General features: G+C 40.9%; 1 protein-coding gene across 3 annotated transcripts in view; it reads left to right on the top strand.

Annotated features, from left to right (window-relative positions):
• Positions 1-18,836, top strand: part of COP1 (COP1 E3 ubiquitin ligase) — a 212,431-nt gene that overhangs the window by 103,821 nt on the left and 89,774 nt on the right. For all 3 annotated transcript variants that reach the window (XM_074960995.1, XM_074960997.1, XM_074960998.1), the window contains 2 exons: positions 10,050-10,158; positions 12,060-12,141. In XM_074960995.1, coding sequence (XP_074817096.1) covers positions 10,050-10,158; positions 12,060-12,141 — 191 coding nt within the window. The remainder of the gene's footprint in view (positions 1-10,049; positions 10,159-12,059; positions 12,142-18,836) is intronic.

Raw genomic sequence — 18,836 nt, 5'->3', positions numbered from 1 at the left:
CAAACATTCATTTTTATTAAAAATGACCTGCTGAGCCACAGGTGGGGAGGAGTAGTTGTGGATGACAATACACTGGAAGGGACATAAATTTAAAGAGCTTTAAAATGCTTAGTCTCCCCTGTACCCCCATGGCTAGGAGCCTTGCTTACTCAATTCCCCTCCATTGTCCCTTATGCCCCCATCCCACTGAGATATACCTAGTCCTCGGTGTGATATTTCTCCACCCCCCCACATGCTTTTCATATGGACTTGTTAACATCTACATGAGGGAGGTCCCATTTTGGTGGTCATCGTAAGATTTGTCAGAGCAGAACATCCCTCCTGGACTCCTGATGCCTCAACTCAGTTTAGTCATTTTGTGCTTGCTTACTAACATGCACAAAAAAACCCAGGGAAATTCCCAAACAAGCTGTTGGAATTTTCGTTGAAAATATTTCCATAGAATCCAGTTAACACCTTAAAATTATATTTTAATACAAAAATTCTAACCCTTTCAAAAACATACATTAAAGTCTGGGGGGGGAAAACACTAGAAGGATCAAACCAATTCATCACAATAGTATAAATCTTCATCTATCGGTCGCCTTACTGAACTTCTTCTGACTCCCCAGCCTATATTTTTACCTTCTAAAATTAACAAAAACACATGTGACACTAAAACGATCAAATTTAATTATAAAATCCCGTTTTCTATCCATTGGAACAGTTTGCAATAGAACACGAACACATACTACGGTGTTGCAACAGGAAGCTATGGATGTTACACAATACAAATGTACACAATACAACCTCACACTGCATAATCAGTACACTTCATAACATCAAACAGACCGTCAATCCAATTCTATTTAGAGAAGTATTCTTCTACTGCAACATATTGTATTACTACGAGAAAACATACAAACTTCTGAAGAATGGGACTATATTTCTTTCAAAACCCGGTGTTTGCTAGGCATTGTACAAATGTACAAGAAGGCACTCTCTGATCCAAAGAACTTGCAGTCTAAAAAAACCAGTTTAGGGCGAAGGGGGAACAGCATGCTGGTGAAATGTACAAGAGGTGGTGTTTGGGCCTGTCATGGCTATACTATGTCTTTTTCTATCTTTAACGACTGAGATATTCTCTACAGAGCTCAATAAAACCAGTCTTTTGAGAGAAATCAGCATGGATTGGTCTAGAACCTCTAGCATTGAGGTTTATATTTTAAACCCAACTGTTTTAAATGTTCATTGATCTGCCATTTTCTCCCCCTAACAAAATCAATTGTTTCCGCCTTCCTGGGTGGGCAATGTAAATTGGTAGATGATTGAAGGATTATAGAACTGTGGGGAACTGGTTGGTTCCATAAACTGTTTCTTACCAGGCTTTAAAACATTATGATTTTCTAAAGGTATGGAATTTTCATAAGGACAATAACTTTTTTTGTTGGGAATGTTAGCATAATGTCACTGAAACTAAGTTTCAACAGGTTTGTTTGGGAATCTAGCAGTGGATTAGGTGCTCTTATTGCACTTCAAGCAGAAAGAGAGCTTTAAAGTGTATTTGATGTTTTTCTATTCCTCTGAGACTACTTCCAAACTGAACTCACTACTTCTAAATTTGATAATCTAACCCTGACAATCTTCTCAGTAGAAGGTAATTGTTTACTCTTGCTTCTCTGCCAGCCTCCAGAGAGGAGAGAGCCACATTAACGCATTTAGGGATGTCTACCATGTCAACTTTGTGCATGAGATGAGACACTTTTCACAGCTTCAAGATTTTTTCTTTTCCCATATTTGCTGTATTTATATATGTGCGTGTACACCCAGAGATGTGGCCAAATTAAAATTTAAAGTAAAGTTCCCTGGCACTCTGTAAGCGTGGGTGGGAGGAGAAGGTCCCTTTATTTCATTTCCTTGCTCTGTTTCCCCCCTTCCTCCTAAACAAATGCATTTGTCATTTGGCAGCTTCTTAACCCATCAACTCCCTCCAGCACTGGGGTGCTATTAGTTTTGATAGATGATGATTGGTGATCATTGACCAAGTGCACTCTTGGTGTGCCCATTATCTATGCCAACACTCACTCTTACACTGTGGCACAGATAATAAATTGCGATTCTAAATTGCTTGGCTTGGAGGAACATTGGTGTAGAGAAGAACACACTTGTATTGTTTAGTAACTTATTATCCAAAAAAATCCATATTTAATAAAAACGTAAATAAGTTGAACCTGCTTTACAATAAGCTCAGATTTAATGCATCTTCATAGTTTAAGTAGAGAGAACGATTGTCCAAACCCATGTTCTCATTTGCCAGTTGGGTCTTTTTTTAGATGTCAAACCATACATCAACTGTAAAGGTGTGTGGTTGGGATCTCACCAAAAAGAGCAGGAAATCTGTCTTTTACATTAAAAAAAAGAATTCCGCTGAAGTTCTTAAAGCCAGGGTGAGGGCACCTGGTGGCATTATCCTTGTTGCTACTATTTTCTTTCTAGGAACTATATTTTGTAGTGGGAAAGCTATGTTACAGAATGTTCTCATCCCCAAATTGTTTTTAGACATTTATATATAAATGTATAAGTGAGCCATACTCTAATACAGGGGTTCTCCCAACAAAATTTTTGGTGGCCTCAGAGTGCGGCCACCAACTCTTGCCGGTGGCTACCCTGACAATTTTTCATAAAACTCTTAATTTAACTTCAGGAAAAACAAATATGCATGTATATGTGCCCAAATCATTGTAGTTTATTTATGTAGGGTTTTTTGCAAACTCAATATTAAAATAATGTACAGTTGTCTCTCTTCTTTCTTGGACTCAAACAGAATAGGAACAAAAATAAGGTCCTTTGCATGTTCTTGTCTTTTGTTGCTGCTGCTGCTTTTGCTTTTTTTGGTTGCTTTTTTAAAGACTTGCTAGCTAGTAAGTCTGCTGTGAAAAGTGACATTTGTATGTTAATATTATGTATCACAGAAATAGACTTGCTAGCTGGGAGGCAGTGAAAAGTGATATTAAGAAACATACAAATATCACTTTTTCACAGCAAGCCGAGGGACAAATTAAGCCCTGGAAGGGGGGGTGGGTAGGGAGGCAGTAGGGGCCAGGGGCGATGGATGGGGGGGGGTTGAAGGAGGCGGCAGTGGGAGTCGGGCAATGTGGGGGGGATGGAGGCGTGGCCGGTGCCTTGGGTCCGGGTGAGGGCTTGCCATCGTGCGGTTGGGGCCAGAGCCCGAAGTCCCATGGCCAGAGCCCAGTGATGGGGTAGGCTGCGGGGGCCAGGGGCAGGGCCATCCCCGGGGGTGGGCAAGGCCCAGGGCAAATCAGCCTGTATGGGGCCTCCCCTTAACATGTTTTATACAGGTGAAATCTGGTTACAGTGAACTTCAAGGGTAGCTGCTGGCCACAGGTTAAATATTGATAGCGCCCAGCTGTATAATTATAATATGTGATATTGTAGTTCTTTTTTATAATTATAATGAAGTTCATATAATTAAAAAAAAACAAAACTCACCGTTCACGATCAGTGTCGCGCCACTTACCTTCTGAAATCCACCTTCCTGGAGTTCCTTGCAGGAAACTCACTTCCCAGTGCATATGGTCTTGCTACCCTCTGTGGATTTTTTTAAAAATGTAATTAAACAGTCGCAACACGGAGAGCCCATGTCTTGGGAAGTGGGTGGCTCTTGTAGGGCTTATATGTGCCATGGTGTTGGGGGACACCAGGACCCTCCAGCGTGGAGGAGGGGCTCTAAGATCTGTTTTTTCTGGGGGCTGGAAGGGGGTGGGGAGGCGGAAAAGCAGATGGATGGAGGACCCCAGCCTGGCAGGTGGTGGAGAGAGCAGAGTTGTGGGATCCCAGGTCCTGGTACTGCAGGGAGGGGAACCTGAAGGCTGGAGAGCTGAAAGGCAAAGAGGACCCCTTAGGTAGGGAGGTGATAAGGGCTGGCCTTGGCCTGGAAGGGGCACTGGAGGACCCCAGTAGAAGGGGGAGGTGTGGGGTACTGGGGGGACACCAGGGCTGGGCGATGGTGAGGGAAAATGGAGACTACTGGCTGGTACTCATGTGTGCTAGGGACAAGGGGACCCCCTGTGCTGGTGGAGGGTCCCGCCGCAAAAGGGAAGAGTCCATCTGAGGCAGAAGGGTAGGGTCAGGGTCAACCTGCCCTGGCACAAGTGGTTGGGGGGGTGGGTGCTAGGACCCTGTGGCGGCAGGTGACTCTCTGAGAGCCAGCAGATCGGGCTGGGACAGGTCGTTCGCTGCTGCTGCAGAGCCTAAGCCCGAGTCCAGGGGGCTGCGGGCAAGAAAAGGAAATAAATGCCAGGGCTGGTGCTGCCAACGCCAGATCCCCTGCTAGTCCCCCAGGCTGCCCTGCCCCGCAAACACCCCCCCCCCCCCGCCCCAGTCTCCCTGAAGCGCAGGGCCTGGGACGGTTATCCGGGCCCATCCTATGGATGGGACAGCTCTGGCCAAGGGCAGGGGGTGGTGAGGCTAGGGCCAGAGGAGGCAGTGGGGGCCAAAGGTGATTGGGGGAGTGGTGAGCCTGAAGCTGCGTGACCAGAACCTGCCACCCGCCCCACAAGATCTGAAGGTCGGGAACTCTCACTGGCTGCCTACTCCCCCCAACTCCTTCTCTCCCCCGCCCAATCACTGTCTAGGAGGCGGTGGCTGCAAGAAAAGCCTCTGGTGGCAGCATTTAAGAAATGGTGCTCTAATATCACCAAGTGGAATATAGTGGTGACTTCGCAGGTAGTTTGAAGACAATTGACAGTTAACTTCATGCTTCACAAAGTTTTCCAGTTGTGTGAACAACCTACTAATACACATGCTATGGAGGCATATTGGTGTGGTAGAATGAAGTTACAAAATGGTCAGTGAGATGCAATTTGCAGTTCCAGTGAAAATTCTTATAGTGAAATTGATCTATGAAGATGAGTTTATTAAAGTTTCCCTCACATTCCATTCCTTTTCTTCACATAACAATAAACTGCACTTCTGAAGGGTTTTGGGTTTTTTTGCCTTCTGAATTTAACATTATAGGAAACTTATGCTAAATTGACCTATTAACCTTGTCCAAAGCTTGGCGCCACCCCTCCCCCCCCCCCCCCAAAAAAAAGCTGTTACTGTTTTGTAAACAGTGGCTGTGATGGGCATTTATGGAAACAGGCATGTGACTGCATTTGTGAGGACTCATGTCTGGCCAAGAGCAAGTCTGGTGTTTTAGAACAGCTGTGAAAAGGGAAGCCCTTGCCCAGTGCTGAGTGTCAGCTGGGTGCTTGTTGAAAGATTCTGCTTCACTCAGAGTAATTCATTGTAAACCTTTTTGGAGCTGGGCCCTTAAACCAGCTGTGTGTGTGTGTGTGTCTCTCTCTCTCTCTCTCTCTCTTTCTTTCTCTCACCCACCCACCTCTTTCTCCCACCTGCTTCCTAAATGCATTCTTGCCTATATGGGCTTTCTGATCTTTGTTAAGAATAGGGAGGAAATAAGCATTTGCATTTTTTGTTAAATTTGCACAGCTCCCCCCAGAAGTATTAAATGCTTCCAAAAAAAACAGATGATGACATAAATCCTTATAAAAATCCCATTTACAGATTCATAGCCTCAGTACAAGGAACAAATCCTGGCATTGTGTAGTAACTATAAACAGCATCCTGTGATCTAATTACGATTTGCAATGTCCCTAGCTATGACAGGCGATAACCTCTCCTTCTCCTTGCTGCAGAGGGAGAAGGGAAAGAGGGAGAGAAAGGGATGAACAGGTAGCAGCTAATGCTTGCTCTGCTTCTGTGATTTATTCAGGAGGCAGAATTGTTGCTTTGCCATAGATTGAGAGAAATGTGAAGATTTAGAGTTCAACAAAAAGAGAAATTAGTCTCATGGCTGCCTGATCTACAGTAGGCAGCATACAAAATGTGGGTAGGAAAACATTTATGAAACACATCTTTAATATTCTGCATGTTCACACACAGTGTATGTTTGCAGCAGCAGTACTCTGTGATAAATGGTACCCCAACTCCAAAATCAGCTGCATCTCTTTAGTCAACTGCAGTAAAAGCAAAAACCACAAGGATAGGTTATTTTTTGTTCTAAAAATTATTCCTAAGATGTGTTTTTATTTTCATACATAAATCACATGTATGGCTGTTCCATCCTAATCACAAGTGATGTGCTCATTACTGTCAGGTTTTGAAAGCATCAAAATAAAGTTAAGCTACAATTCTCAACCTAGATTCCCTACTCACTGGGTCCATGTGGACTCTTTTTGCATTGCTGTTGGAGCCCTTTAGAAAATAATCACCTTGGAACCTCACACACTCCGATCAGACACAGAATACTTGGACCAAATGTGATGTAAGGATTTGTAGCATTGAATTCCCTTCGCTTTCACTTATTGGAATAATCATCTCAGAGCTGTCTCCCCTTCTATCGTGTCATATTGTTTGCTGAGTTTTTCTCCAAAACCATTTGTCTGCTACCTTAGCTAGGGTTTGGTTAAACAGCTAAAATGTATTTTAAAAAATTATTTTAATAGTAGTTTACTTCTGTGCCACTGCAGCGTTCGGTCATGCTGTCATTTGCATTGTCTTTCAGAAGCCAGTCTTACAGCTGAAATGTTTGAGCATGTAAGGCTTCTACCTGGAACTCAATTAATGTACTTACCACACAGAACTATTCTCTCTCTCTCTTTCACTTTTCACACTGTGTGAGTAGTCCCCATTCAGGTAAATGGGGCTACTGTGTGTAAAGTGAAGCACCCGGTGCACAAGTCTTTTTAAGATCGGAATCTCAGGCTGTCTACATGGCCCACAGTTTGGACTATGGGGGTGTGAATTACAGTGTGAGCTAATGTGCTGGGCTGTAACTCTCCCATGTGGATGCTGTGGGCATGAACAAAAAGGTATATAGTTTGTATTAATGTAGTTCTGTTTAAAGAAGACTAAACTGCTGGCTCTGTAGACAAGCCCTACGGTGCAGATCTGATGCTCAGTTCATGAGAGCAAGCTAGCAGTTGACAACTAGTTCTCCTCAGATGTACCTCGTGTGAGATTGTTTCTGCTAGTTAATCTCCCAGGAAGGGAGATTTATACTGATAGCCTTTTTTCCTGTGAGTACTATCAAAAAATACAGCAGCGCAAATAGTAAGGGCATCTGAACATGATGATGTGACTATTTCTAGATTTAAAAAGGAAGCTTTAAGAATGAAGAAAGCTCTCAACGCACCTGGAGGAAGAGCTGTTCTATTAGTCTGATATATCTCTTGAGTATATCGTTTCATAAAAACAGTTTTCAGAGTAGCAGCCGTCTTAGTCTGTATTCGCAAAAAGCAAAGGAGTACTTGTGGCACCTTAGAGACTAACCAATTTATTTGAGCATAAGCTTTCGTGAGCTACAGCTCACTTCATTGGATGCATCTGATGAAGTGAGCTGTAGCTCACGAAAGCTTATGCTCAAATAAATTGGTTAGTCTCTAAGGTGCCACAAGTACTCCTTTGCTTTTTGTTTCATAAAAGTTAGTCTAATGATAAGTTACACAAAACCTCATGCATTGTACTGTTTAATAGAACATTCCAGGTTGTTAAAGATCTAAAAGAAGCTTGGTGATGGTGAGGGGAGAATCAAGTCAGGAAGATGAAGAAAATTATTTGGTTTTGTCGTTTATGACCCTTTAATTTTTTTAAGGATTGTGTTTAAAGATGTATGACATATGAGACTTAAAACAGACCAGCTTCTAGTCAGTTTTTTCATTGCTACTAAAAACAATGTGGGCAGGAGTGAAACTGACAAGAACCACGTCAGTCTCACTCTGCAACTAGGAGGGAGGAAAGCAGATTTTTATTCACCTACCAGCTGGAGGTGGCAAAAGGTAGAGCCCTTGAGCAGGGTCCTAGGATGGCATCCTAGAGGAAGCCCAACACTTTTGTCTTGTCTTTCTCCAGGAGTTAGATTGGAAGAAAAGAATTACTGGTGGTACTTTCCCAAGTTCCACCCACTTGTTATACGGATATAACATGCAGCTCACAATAGATCAGAGCTTTCATTATATGATTGTCTTTCTCCTTTCTTACATGATTTGATTAGTAGTGAAATAATTAATGCTGACATTTTAAATTGTGCTTCAGGGCACAAGTCACTCATCTGTTGGCGGTTAGGAAGGAATTTTCCCTGTGGGTAGATTATTCTATAAATTCATACTATAAAGTTTCTTGAATGTTTTTCTAAAGCTGTTGGTACTTACCACTATCAGAAACAGGATATTGGACTAGATAGTTCTAATTTGCTCTAGTATGGCAATTTCTTCGTTTATATGGTTGTCCTTAGGCTTCAGAGTTAACGGGTTTTTAAATGAACAGGATAGTTCTCTTCATTGTTTCAAACTGTTTGCTGATTCAGGCAGATGTCACTGCATCATTCACATTTTGAAGGTCCTTTGCAACTATAAGGACCAGAGGCATACATGTTTTCTAATTAAAAGCTTACTACTGTTCTGAAGATACAGTTAAGCTTCATTCTTTCTTAGCAGCTAGTGTTGAAGAGTGGCTTGAATTCTTGCCTGGGCATTGCCTCTAAAATTAGTACTCTACATCTTAGTTCAGTTTTCTGGCTGCTAAGGCTTAAAAATCTAAATATGAAGGGGGTGGTACAAATGAGTGAAGAGGTGGAGGTGAGGGTGTGAACAGGGATGCAGATGTGGGTGGGTGGAAGGAGTGAGATTGATGGGATAGATTAGAAATGAGGTGTTCTGCATGGGGGAGGGAAAGAAGTGGAAGAGATAATATAAGGGTTGAGGTATGATAGAGAGAAAGAAATGGACACTGAGAACAACGCAGAAAATGACAGGTTAGCAAACACATTTTTAAAAGTGTTAAACCCTGTGTGTGTGTAAGGCTATAGGTAGCATTTTAAAAAAAACATGTTAATTAAAACATGCTAGCGAACGCACTTCAAAACATCACCTGTTTTCCTGCAGTAGACATGCCCTAACTGGGTTATGGTGACTCAGTCTCTAAGACCCTATCTGGGCTGCCAGTTTTAGAGAAATTTCCCTGCGTTGCATTCACACCGTTCCAGCAACAATGGGAATACTAGCATAGACTGACTGATTTATCAAGACTGTAATAATCTAAGCTAGTTATTCTCTCATAGCTATTTGGTGACCTATGTGAAATGGATCAGTGTCCGTTCAGTTACTCCTACATGCGTCACAGTTGACAACTGGCACTTTTTCACACCAGATGGGCCAAAAATTGGGTGAATGTGTGTTCTAAATTCTCTTACCCTTATTGAAATATTTTTGGACACCAGGCTTGAAGCATATTCCCAGACCAGTAAGAGGAAGCTGGCTCTATTATTGTCCATGTTGTACCTGTTAGAGGGTTTCACTCTTCCATATTAATCCGTTGCTATATCCTTCAGGACTGCTCAATTCAATATAAAATACAAACACAACCTATGTATTTTCTCTGATCCCTGTTTAGAGATCTCCCTCAAACCTTCCTTTCTCAAGTGACAGAGGAGGGCACTCTTTAAATTGAGAATGCAATGAATAGTCTATTTCTTCTGTGTCAAAGAGGTCATAGTCTCCTTGCTTTTTTTTAATCCTTTGGTATCAATGTAGTTGTATATCTTACAGCTGTAGATTGCATTAGTGGACTTCTGCTTTTGGCATCATGGTTTAAATTGTGGCTTTTAAGGAGCTAAAAGGTTAAAATGTTTTTCCTTTTTTAAAATTCTGGGTCTCTGTGCAAGTGCAAACACATATATCCTAGAAAAAGAGCATTAAACAGCATAAAACATTATATAAGTTGCAAATAATATCTTGAGATGGTAAACTGCATAACAAAGACATTAAAAACACTTGTGTAGTTTGTATGCTGAAAATTTTTCCAAGTTTCTGATGCTTTTTGTTTTTTCCTTTTCTGATTATTTTAATAAGGCAACTGATTCAAGATTGTGTACTTTGGGACAGCCCAAAGCAAAGATCCTAATTGACTTGAGCTATTGCAATAATTATTTTTAAGGTGTATAGAATATAGTTTAAAGTAAGATTGTTTGGGATTTTCTCTTTTTAAAGCTGTATCAGCTGGAGTAGCTACCACAAGAACCTGTTAGCCAGCAGTGACTATGAAGGCACAGTCATCCTGTGGGATGGGTTCACAGGACAGAGATCAAAGGTCTACCAGGTAAAGTGCAGTCACCAAGCAGTACCATTTTCGTCTTTGCAAGGGCCATGGCTTCAGGTTTGTGTGCATATTAATGTTCTAATTAAGGTGTTTCTAGTAGTGCATTGATGGGTGCATGAGGCAAAGTGGCTGCATCTACAGTAGGTGAATTCCCTTGGCTAAGAGGGAATTACCATGTTTTTGACTTTTCTATAACTCCATTGAGTCGTGATTCTCCAGCAGTGACCATTGTAGCTTCTTGTCACAATAGTGAGGCACACGGCAGCCTTTAAGCCGTGATGATTGTGTGGCTAGCCAAAACCCTGCTGTTGGGGCACGGATCTGGGAAAAGGAAGAGGAGTTACTGGAGACTTTTTTTTTCTATGTGAATTTAAAAAAAAAACCTCTGCATGGCTGCTTCATTTTCTTCTTAGAAGTTTTGTTGCTGTACATTCAACCATGATCATATTTGCAGAAGGCCTAAAAAATAGTGAGACTAGCGCGCACACTGCAGAGAGAGAAAAGCAAAATGCCAAGTCATTTGAAAAGATTGAAGTAGTGGAGCTGCAGGGAGCCATGGCAGGTTTGATGCTAGTAAATATAAAGCCCTGCACATGGGACAGTAAGCTAGCAGCTCAAACACAGAATAGGTGAATGTAATCAAGCACTTATACATTAGAATTTATTTTCATCTTGTCTCCTTAATCCTGTCTTAACATTACTTTTCCATTTAATCAGTTGTAATGAGGGCCACTAGGAAGGTGTGTGATTGGAACTGAGAAGTTGGGACAGGAGGTGGTGGACCACTTCTTAAGAGTAGATGCGAACTGCTGCCATAGAACGTGCATCTCTCTTTGACAGTTAAATAGGAATGTAAGATTTTTCCTTAAGTTAAACAGCAGCTCCCATTATTGTATATTAATCTGTATCATAAGATTCTGTGTTGACATCCTTTTATCATGTGTATGCCAACTAGAAAGAGATCTCACTGGACACAATGAATCTTAATATAATGAATTTGAGGACAGTTTATTTATATAGTATAAATTTTCATTATGAATATGAAATGATGAAACTGGAGTTATATTCCAACTGTTACTTGTACTAAAAGAAACAAACTCCACTTCATTATTTAAACTCCCTATCGATTCTTTTGTCCCGTCTTCCAGATTTTCATAAGTTGAGGTATGTGCACAGACATATGCTGTATACATATTTGAAAGGCTGCTTGGAACATTGTGCTGGATGTTCTTTTTCATGCCCTCTTCACATCTCTTCTCAAGCTTTGTGAAGGTTTGAAATGACTTGACTAACCTTCAAGTTTCATTTAACAGAATGTTATGGAGCTAGTATATTAAACCTTCCTCATCACTTATAAGGAAACAGCATTCAGACTTGAAATGACACGTGTATATGCGTGATAAACTACAGTTCCTGTGACCACTTAAACTTTTAATACCTGAGTGAACGATACTCCTCTTTTTGGACTTTCTAAACAAATTCAATAATCTCCTTGTTGAAAGATGCATTTTAATGGTATTTAGAAAATTCATGCATTTTTTTTGCTCAGAGAATGAAGGGCCACAAGGGAGTAGTAACAAACCAAAATATACTGTCATGAGAAGTCTCCTCTGAGATAAGCAAATAAGCAGTACCTTAAAAAAAAACAAAAACAAAAAAACACCACCCCTGGATGTAGCTTGCTAGTGTTGCCATCTTTTGGGGCTTCTCTTAAACCACACAAGCATTAGTTTGTATGAGAGAAAAATGTATTTAAGATCATTGCTATACACAGTGAATGTCCATATCCAGAAATTCCATCTTAATTCATCCAAACTGCATTTGTTTTGCTTTACTGTGTATTTTAGCGCTGGGAATTATAATGTACTACATTCCAAATATTTTCCTCTTTCTCAAAACAGGAGCATGAGAAAAGATGCTGGAGTGTTGACTTTAACTTGATGGACCCTAAACTACTGGCTTCAGGCTCTGACGATGCAAAGGGTATTTTGATTTTTAATTCTAGTGCTAAAGGCTGAACTCATTGTGTATTCCTTATGGTTGTCAATATAGGATGTGTCAAGTAACTGATTCCTTGGCTTACTTAGTGTAACTGACTTGCCCAGGGTATTATAGAACCATTTAGGATCAGATGAAAGTGGGGGAGAGAGCTTTGTCTAGAGCTGGCTGAAAAAAAGGGAATCCTTTTCCTCGAAAAATTTCATGGTTTTTTTTTTTTTTTTTTTTTTAAAACCTGTTTCAGGGGAACTGAAATGGAATTTTTTAGCTTTCTCGTTGCCCGCACTTGTCAATTGCTGAATTGCCATAGAGGTAGAGAGCCTGGACACTCAGCCTGCACCTGCAGCTCCTGGAACTGGAGAGGCAGAAAGCCATGGCTCTGACTGTCGCCTGGAGCTGGTGTGGGAAACAGTGCCCTGGCACTCTGCCTTGGCAGCCCTCTGTGAAAACTTTTGTCAATTTCACTTGCCAAAAGTGAAAATAACAGCCTTCCAGGTGGACAGCCAGGCAGCTGCCATTCTGATTTTTTTTTAACCAATAGAAAATCAAACTCTTTCAGGAAAATTGAAATATTCTCTTGGGAAATCTTGATTTTTGTGAAGTGGGCATGTTTCATTCGGAAAATCATTCAGATGAAAATTATGGACCAGCTTTAGTCTAGTCTAGGATTTACAGGGAAGGTTGTGTATCATGTTAGCTAGTACAGTCCAAGTAACATAATCTTAAACTCTAGTGTAGACAAGGCAAGTTTTACTACAGTGTATGCCAGACTGATAGTTGAAGATTTGGGGAGCTTTGGTTTAAAAAAAAAAAAAAAAGTTTGTGTACAAGAAAGGGAGTGGCTACAGATAAATGTGTGGAGACTGAGAATGTCCTCTCTTGCTTTTATCTAGTAAAATGGCTTTCTAGTAAATGATAAAGTATCAAGGATCATGCACAGCAAGAAACATCTTGTCCTATAGCAGAGATTCTGAAACTTTTGTACTGGTCACAAAGCCTCTGAGCCCCCTCCACCACCCCAAATTAAAAACACTTGTTTATATATTTAACACCGTTATAAATGCTGGAGACAAAGCGGGGTTTGTGGTGGAGGCTGACAGCTTGCCACCCCCCATGTAATTACCTCGTGACCACCTGTGGGGTCCTGACCCCCAGTTTGAGAACCCCTGTCCTACAGGATGTGTGACATGGTTTTTGAGAAACTTAACAGCAATGTGAACAAAATTGGGTGGTGGTCAGGAAGGCATGGGAACTGCAGGAGTAGATGCTGGAAGTGAGCTGCTTCTTGCTTTGCCTCCACCCAAGGCTCCTGCTGGGCCCTTATGACCCAGGATTTTGGAGCTCTCACCAGGCACACCATTGTGTCCCACAAGTTGAGCACTGCACATTGAAAGTAATACAGTTTCTATAAAGGGGGAATGGATAGAATTGAAATACATAATCTTTCTCCTTCCCTAAAGAACAGGACTTTATCTGCAGTCAGTCTACAATATCACATTAGTTATTAGGCAACCATTGCTTTTGAGTTCCTTCTGCAGCCACTGGCGGTCAACTCCAAAATGGGCGCAGACAGCTTTGGACAGAGCTGTTCATGATTTACTTTGAATGACAAATTAATTTTTCATAAAACATTAAACCTCGCAAGCCTCTGCCCCCTAAATTGCTTTTAAATTCTGTTTCAAAAGGAAGTCATATTAGCATTTCTTAAATGTGTTTGACGTTCTCGAGGTAATTGGTCATTTCACTTACAAAATGCAGCCTTTATGATAATTTCATATTATGGAGATTTTTTTAAATGGCTTTTAATAGATTTTTTTTCTTCTTCTTCTTTATGGTGGAAATAAGGACTGTTTCCTTTAAAATTAAATGTAGTAAGAAAAAGTCCCTCTGTATAACTGATCAACCTTTTCATCATTTTGCTCCCCATTCATGCTATGCATTTTAAAAAGAGCTTATCTTCCAAATAGACATGCATTTATTAGCATGGTAAAGAGCTGTCCGCCTGAGCTGACTTTACAAAACAGGGCCTCACGTCACAGCCTAACAATTCTTTTCTGCAGAAACTGTTTTTAAAAGTGCAGTGTTTACACACATAAATTATGTATTAATAAAGACCTGCATTTTCTATACACATCCTGCATTTCTATTCAAATAGTAGTTCTTTCTTTTTAAAGGTATATAGGTTTTTTTCTGATCAAGCCTGGGCTAGACTGTTTCATTGCCCTCCTCATGCAGTCTTTTCACTCTTTACATATATAACAAGGACATCAGAGGTGAATGCCAGAATTGGAGACATATTTAAAAGTATTTTAAATAAGTATAGCTCTTTTAAATGCTATAGTGGAGAACTCAGTTTGCCAGACATCTGTTAGCCAAATGTCAAAACCTGCTACCCAAAGCTCATAGAGACAATCTGGTCAGGGTTAACACCTGGTGGGAAGCCCAGCACTACCATTTCCTTCTTCCTCGCAACTACCCCTAATGCTTGGATGTGTGGGCACTGAGCTTTCTATCTGTAGTTATTGGCTTTGTCTGGAATGGTGGGAACTGTAATGCATTTTCCCTTTCCTGGCATGGTGGGAGCGGTTGGGGGTGAGATCTTTTCCTCCCCCAGCTCCTTTCCTAATTGCTGAGTGGGGCAGCTTTACTAAACCTCCTTCCCTTATCCCTGCTGCAGGATGTTCCTGTCTCTCTCTCCCCATTCCCCTTTCAAAATGGTGACAAGGTGTTGGATGCCTAGGTACTTGGTGCACTGCAATACCCTTTGCCAGACAGACAGACAGACACACACACACACACACACACACACACACACACACACACACACACACACACACACACACACACACACACACACACACACACACACACACACACACACACACACACACACACACAGAAGAGTAATCCTGTGATCACTCATCTGCACCCTTCTCTGACAAAGATCATACACAGCAAAGGGAGCACTGAGCAACGGAACCCTACTGGAACAAAGATTGCATCTGATATAATTACAGACAGCATGCCAGGGCTCTGCATACCATTCCATCCTCTTCATTAACCAAAGATCATCCAGAATGTGTTTGAGAGAATTATCTGTATGTTGCCTTCCATAGGAGAGAGTGGGAGCATAGAAGCACTCTCACTCCAATTGTTCGTTGTATTTAAAAAAGCAAGTTATATATTTAGTTATGAGTATTGTAAAGCAGTCTGCTGCTACAGAGGTAGCTGAAATTTATACATACGCACCCAAAGAGTTATGGGGACTGTTGGAATGTTGGCCCATGTTACCAGAGCCCTGAGAAGCTGCATAGCCTTCTGTTTTCTGGGGGTATTTCTATAAAATAGAAGGCTATAATTCTAATTTAACCAGAAAAAAACATGACTTTCATTAACTCTGGGTCTGGACTGTCTTAGGCAGTTGACCTTGAAACTAAAAATGAAAAAATGTAAGAATACCTACTTTATCTTTCTGAAGTTTTTAGAAAGGGACTTGGTGTAGGTGTCAGCAATACTATTACTACATATTGGGACCCTCTGAACCACAGTAAGCAGGGAGTTTGAAATCTCCTGGGGCTTGAAAGGACATCTTGGAAGGCAGCCGTGACCTTGTCTGCTAGAAACTCTTCAAAGAGAGGTCTCTTGACCAGTACATGGTGGAGACCACCAGATGTTCCTTCTCCTCCCCTAGTGGCCACATTTTATAGTTCTGTCTCTGAGAAGAGGAACAGAAATAGACCATCATGTTGTCTTTGTCTTGCCGTCAGCTCTATACCCTGCCTACTCTTGGGGCATTCCTGGGCATGTGCAAACACCTATTGCCAAACTTCATTACATAAGCATTATTTTAAACATTGATGGTATGAATAAGTGGCCAATTTATTAAAGGAAACAGAAGTTTGGGGGAAAAAATGTCCCGTGGTGACTGGTATTGACCTTAAATTCTTACTATTGTAAATACTTTTATTGCCCCATCTCAGTTGATGGGAATTTAAACCCAGTTCGTCAGAGCAGTTTTCTTCCTCAAATTGAAAAATAATTTTCAGACATAAGTCACATTCCCTTCTCTATTTTTGACTCTTCCTACCAGTAATATAACTTTCAGCCATTGGAATGATCATTGATTGAAACTGCCTGTGACTGACTGCTAAACATGCATTTAATAAAAATCCTTCTTAAGCAAGTTTTGGTAACATAGTCATAGCCACAGAAATAAATTGTAGGGACCTGCAAGAAGCTATTATACTCTTTCAGTACACAGCCTTTGAAAATGTACCAAAAATAGCAAAAAAAAAAAAAAAAAAATTGATATAAATAAACTATATAATGGGCAGCATACATACCTCTCAACTGTCAAACCTTCCAACTTGTGATGGGCAAGCGAAACATGGCAAATGACCAGACTCTGGCTGTAGTTGTGGCATGCTGGGCCAAAACTGATACCGTTATAATACTTTTTAACTATAAAAACCTGTTTTAAGGATATTTCCTCACTGTGTGAATTTAATTAAATCAGCACTTTAAAAAGAAAATGGGGGGAAAAACAAATTTCATCATGTGCCATTGTAAAGAGACTTCCCATGGGTTATTTGCAGAGATTGAATCCTGGACCTTCAAATCCCCAGTCAGACCTCTATGACTTGAGTTCAAAGAGTAATTAGTGGACTACCTACTAGAGGGGTTTTTGAGACCCACTTTGCCAGTGGGTTCTGTTCTAGGAGCGAATGAAATCTAGTGGTTAGAACATGTTTACTAATCAGATGGCCAAGTCTACATATATGGCCATTTTTCTGAGAGGCTGTGTGGTTGGCTTGAGTACATTAAGACGTGGATATGCTATCTTAGAGGCCTGGGCTCTATTCCCAGCTCTGCCTGAAGTGGCCTTGTTCAACTTATCTATTAACTTACTTGTAAAATAGAATGATACTTGAGTGCTGTCTAGGTTAGGGCATGAGGCCTCGTGCAGTGCACAGAAATTAAGGCTTGTCTATTCAAACAATTTCTACATGGCAAGCTGGGGTGTGAATATTCTCCACGCTAGCTTGCTGCGGTCTAATTGCTCATGTGCATCCTGCTAATGTGTTTTAACAGTTTGTTAGAGCGCTTTGAAGTCAAAGTGCTCTAATGAACTTACCCTGCTGGCACATGTTCCATGTGGACAGCTACACTGTGGCAGGCTAGTGTGGAGTAGATTCACACCTCAGCTTGCTGTTGTCTAATTGTTCACGTAGACAAGACCATAAATAGCATTCACAGGTAAGAAGATCAGAACTTGTCTCTAGCTGTTTGTTCTTCCGCCCTAAACTACAGGTTATTTGGCTGGGCAGAGTGTCTGTCTGTGTGTGGAATATTTCTACGCTTGGCGATCAGACGTCCCAATTAAACCGAAATGCTGATTGTCCCACAAAATTCCAGTACATTTGAGAGCTCAGTGGGAGGTTACTTTTAATTTTCATTGTCTCATGCGTATGGAGAAGAACTCAAGACATCTGTGTGAACTGGTTTCTCATAATGTGAATTAGTGAAGGTAAAATATTCTCTCTGCCATCTAGATATAGAAATAATGAATAGGCAGCAGTTCTGCACATACTTAAACATGTTGAGTAGTTGCAGGGAACTGAGTGGGTCAGTTCAGGTTTGCAGAACTGGGTCCATGAAAAGGAAGGGTGACCTGCTAGTTAGGACATTTGTCTTGGGAATTGAAAGATCAGTGTTCTGTTCCCAACTCTATCAAGGACATTGTATTTGACCTTGAACAAGTCACTTGGGGCTTAATTTTCAAAAGTGGTGCTCCCACTAATTTTAATTGGAATTTTAGGTGCACATTGCTTCTGAAAATCAGGTTAATCTCTCATGCCTCAGTTTCCCAGTTTATAAAAGGAGGATAATTGCCTACTTCACAGGGGTTTTGTGGCTATATTCATTGTTTGTGGGGTGCTCAGATGCGACTAAGAATGCCATGGAAAAGTAAATAAATGAAATAATAGTGTATGGAGAGAGTGACTGTGAGAAGAGAGAACTGTTCTCATCTCATAACTTAATACATTGACCTAAAGCAATGTCTGTATATGGGATGATGAGGGAAGCATGATCCTGTAGTGTAGGCCGAGCTTAGAAATCGATAGACAAATGGACTAATTTTAGAGAATGGGCTGGGTGATACTGTTATAACAATATTATGTTACCTGGTGTATTTTATATATAAATAAAATGACTGTTTGATATTATGAATGTTTTGTGAAGAATATTAGCTAGTATTCATAATGTAGATGAATGTTCCTTTCAGCTACGCAGTGAAAAGTTTCCTCTCTTACTGAGTGTTTCTCCAAAGCTCTGCCCCACAGTAGGTTAATTTATAAACTAATGAGCATTTGAACCAAAGCGCCAATCAATGAAACAGAAACTTGATAAAATTAAATCAATTTTAAACCTAGAGCTGCTTCCCAGACATCATCTCGATTGTTTTGTGAGGTGTGGATGCTTGGCCACATGGCGAGATGCAGCTCTCGGCAGCAACAAAATTAGGCAACGCATGCTTTAAGAACAGTTGATCTCATAGGGTAGTTTGCCTCATCAACACAGTTCTAAGTGTTATCAGGGCATCTGTATGTTTTATAATTACCACCTCAGTCTCCACAAAACTGCTAAAATTCACAGTAAGGGAAGCAAAATTCATACAA

The sequence above is a fragment of the Natator depressus genome, chromosome 8 (genome assembly GCF_965152275.1).
Source record: "Natator depressus isolate rNatDep1 chromosome 8, rNatDep2.hap1, whole genome shotgun sequence".
Taxonomy (NCBI): Eukaryota; Metazoa; Chordata; order Testudines; family Cheloniidae; genus Natator; species Natator depressus.
Note: the sequence above shows the minus strand (reverse complement) of the source record. Positions and strands in the feature narration are given on the sequence as shown.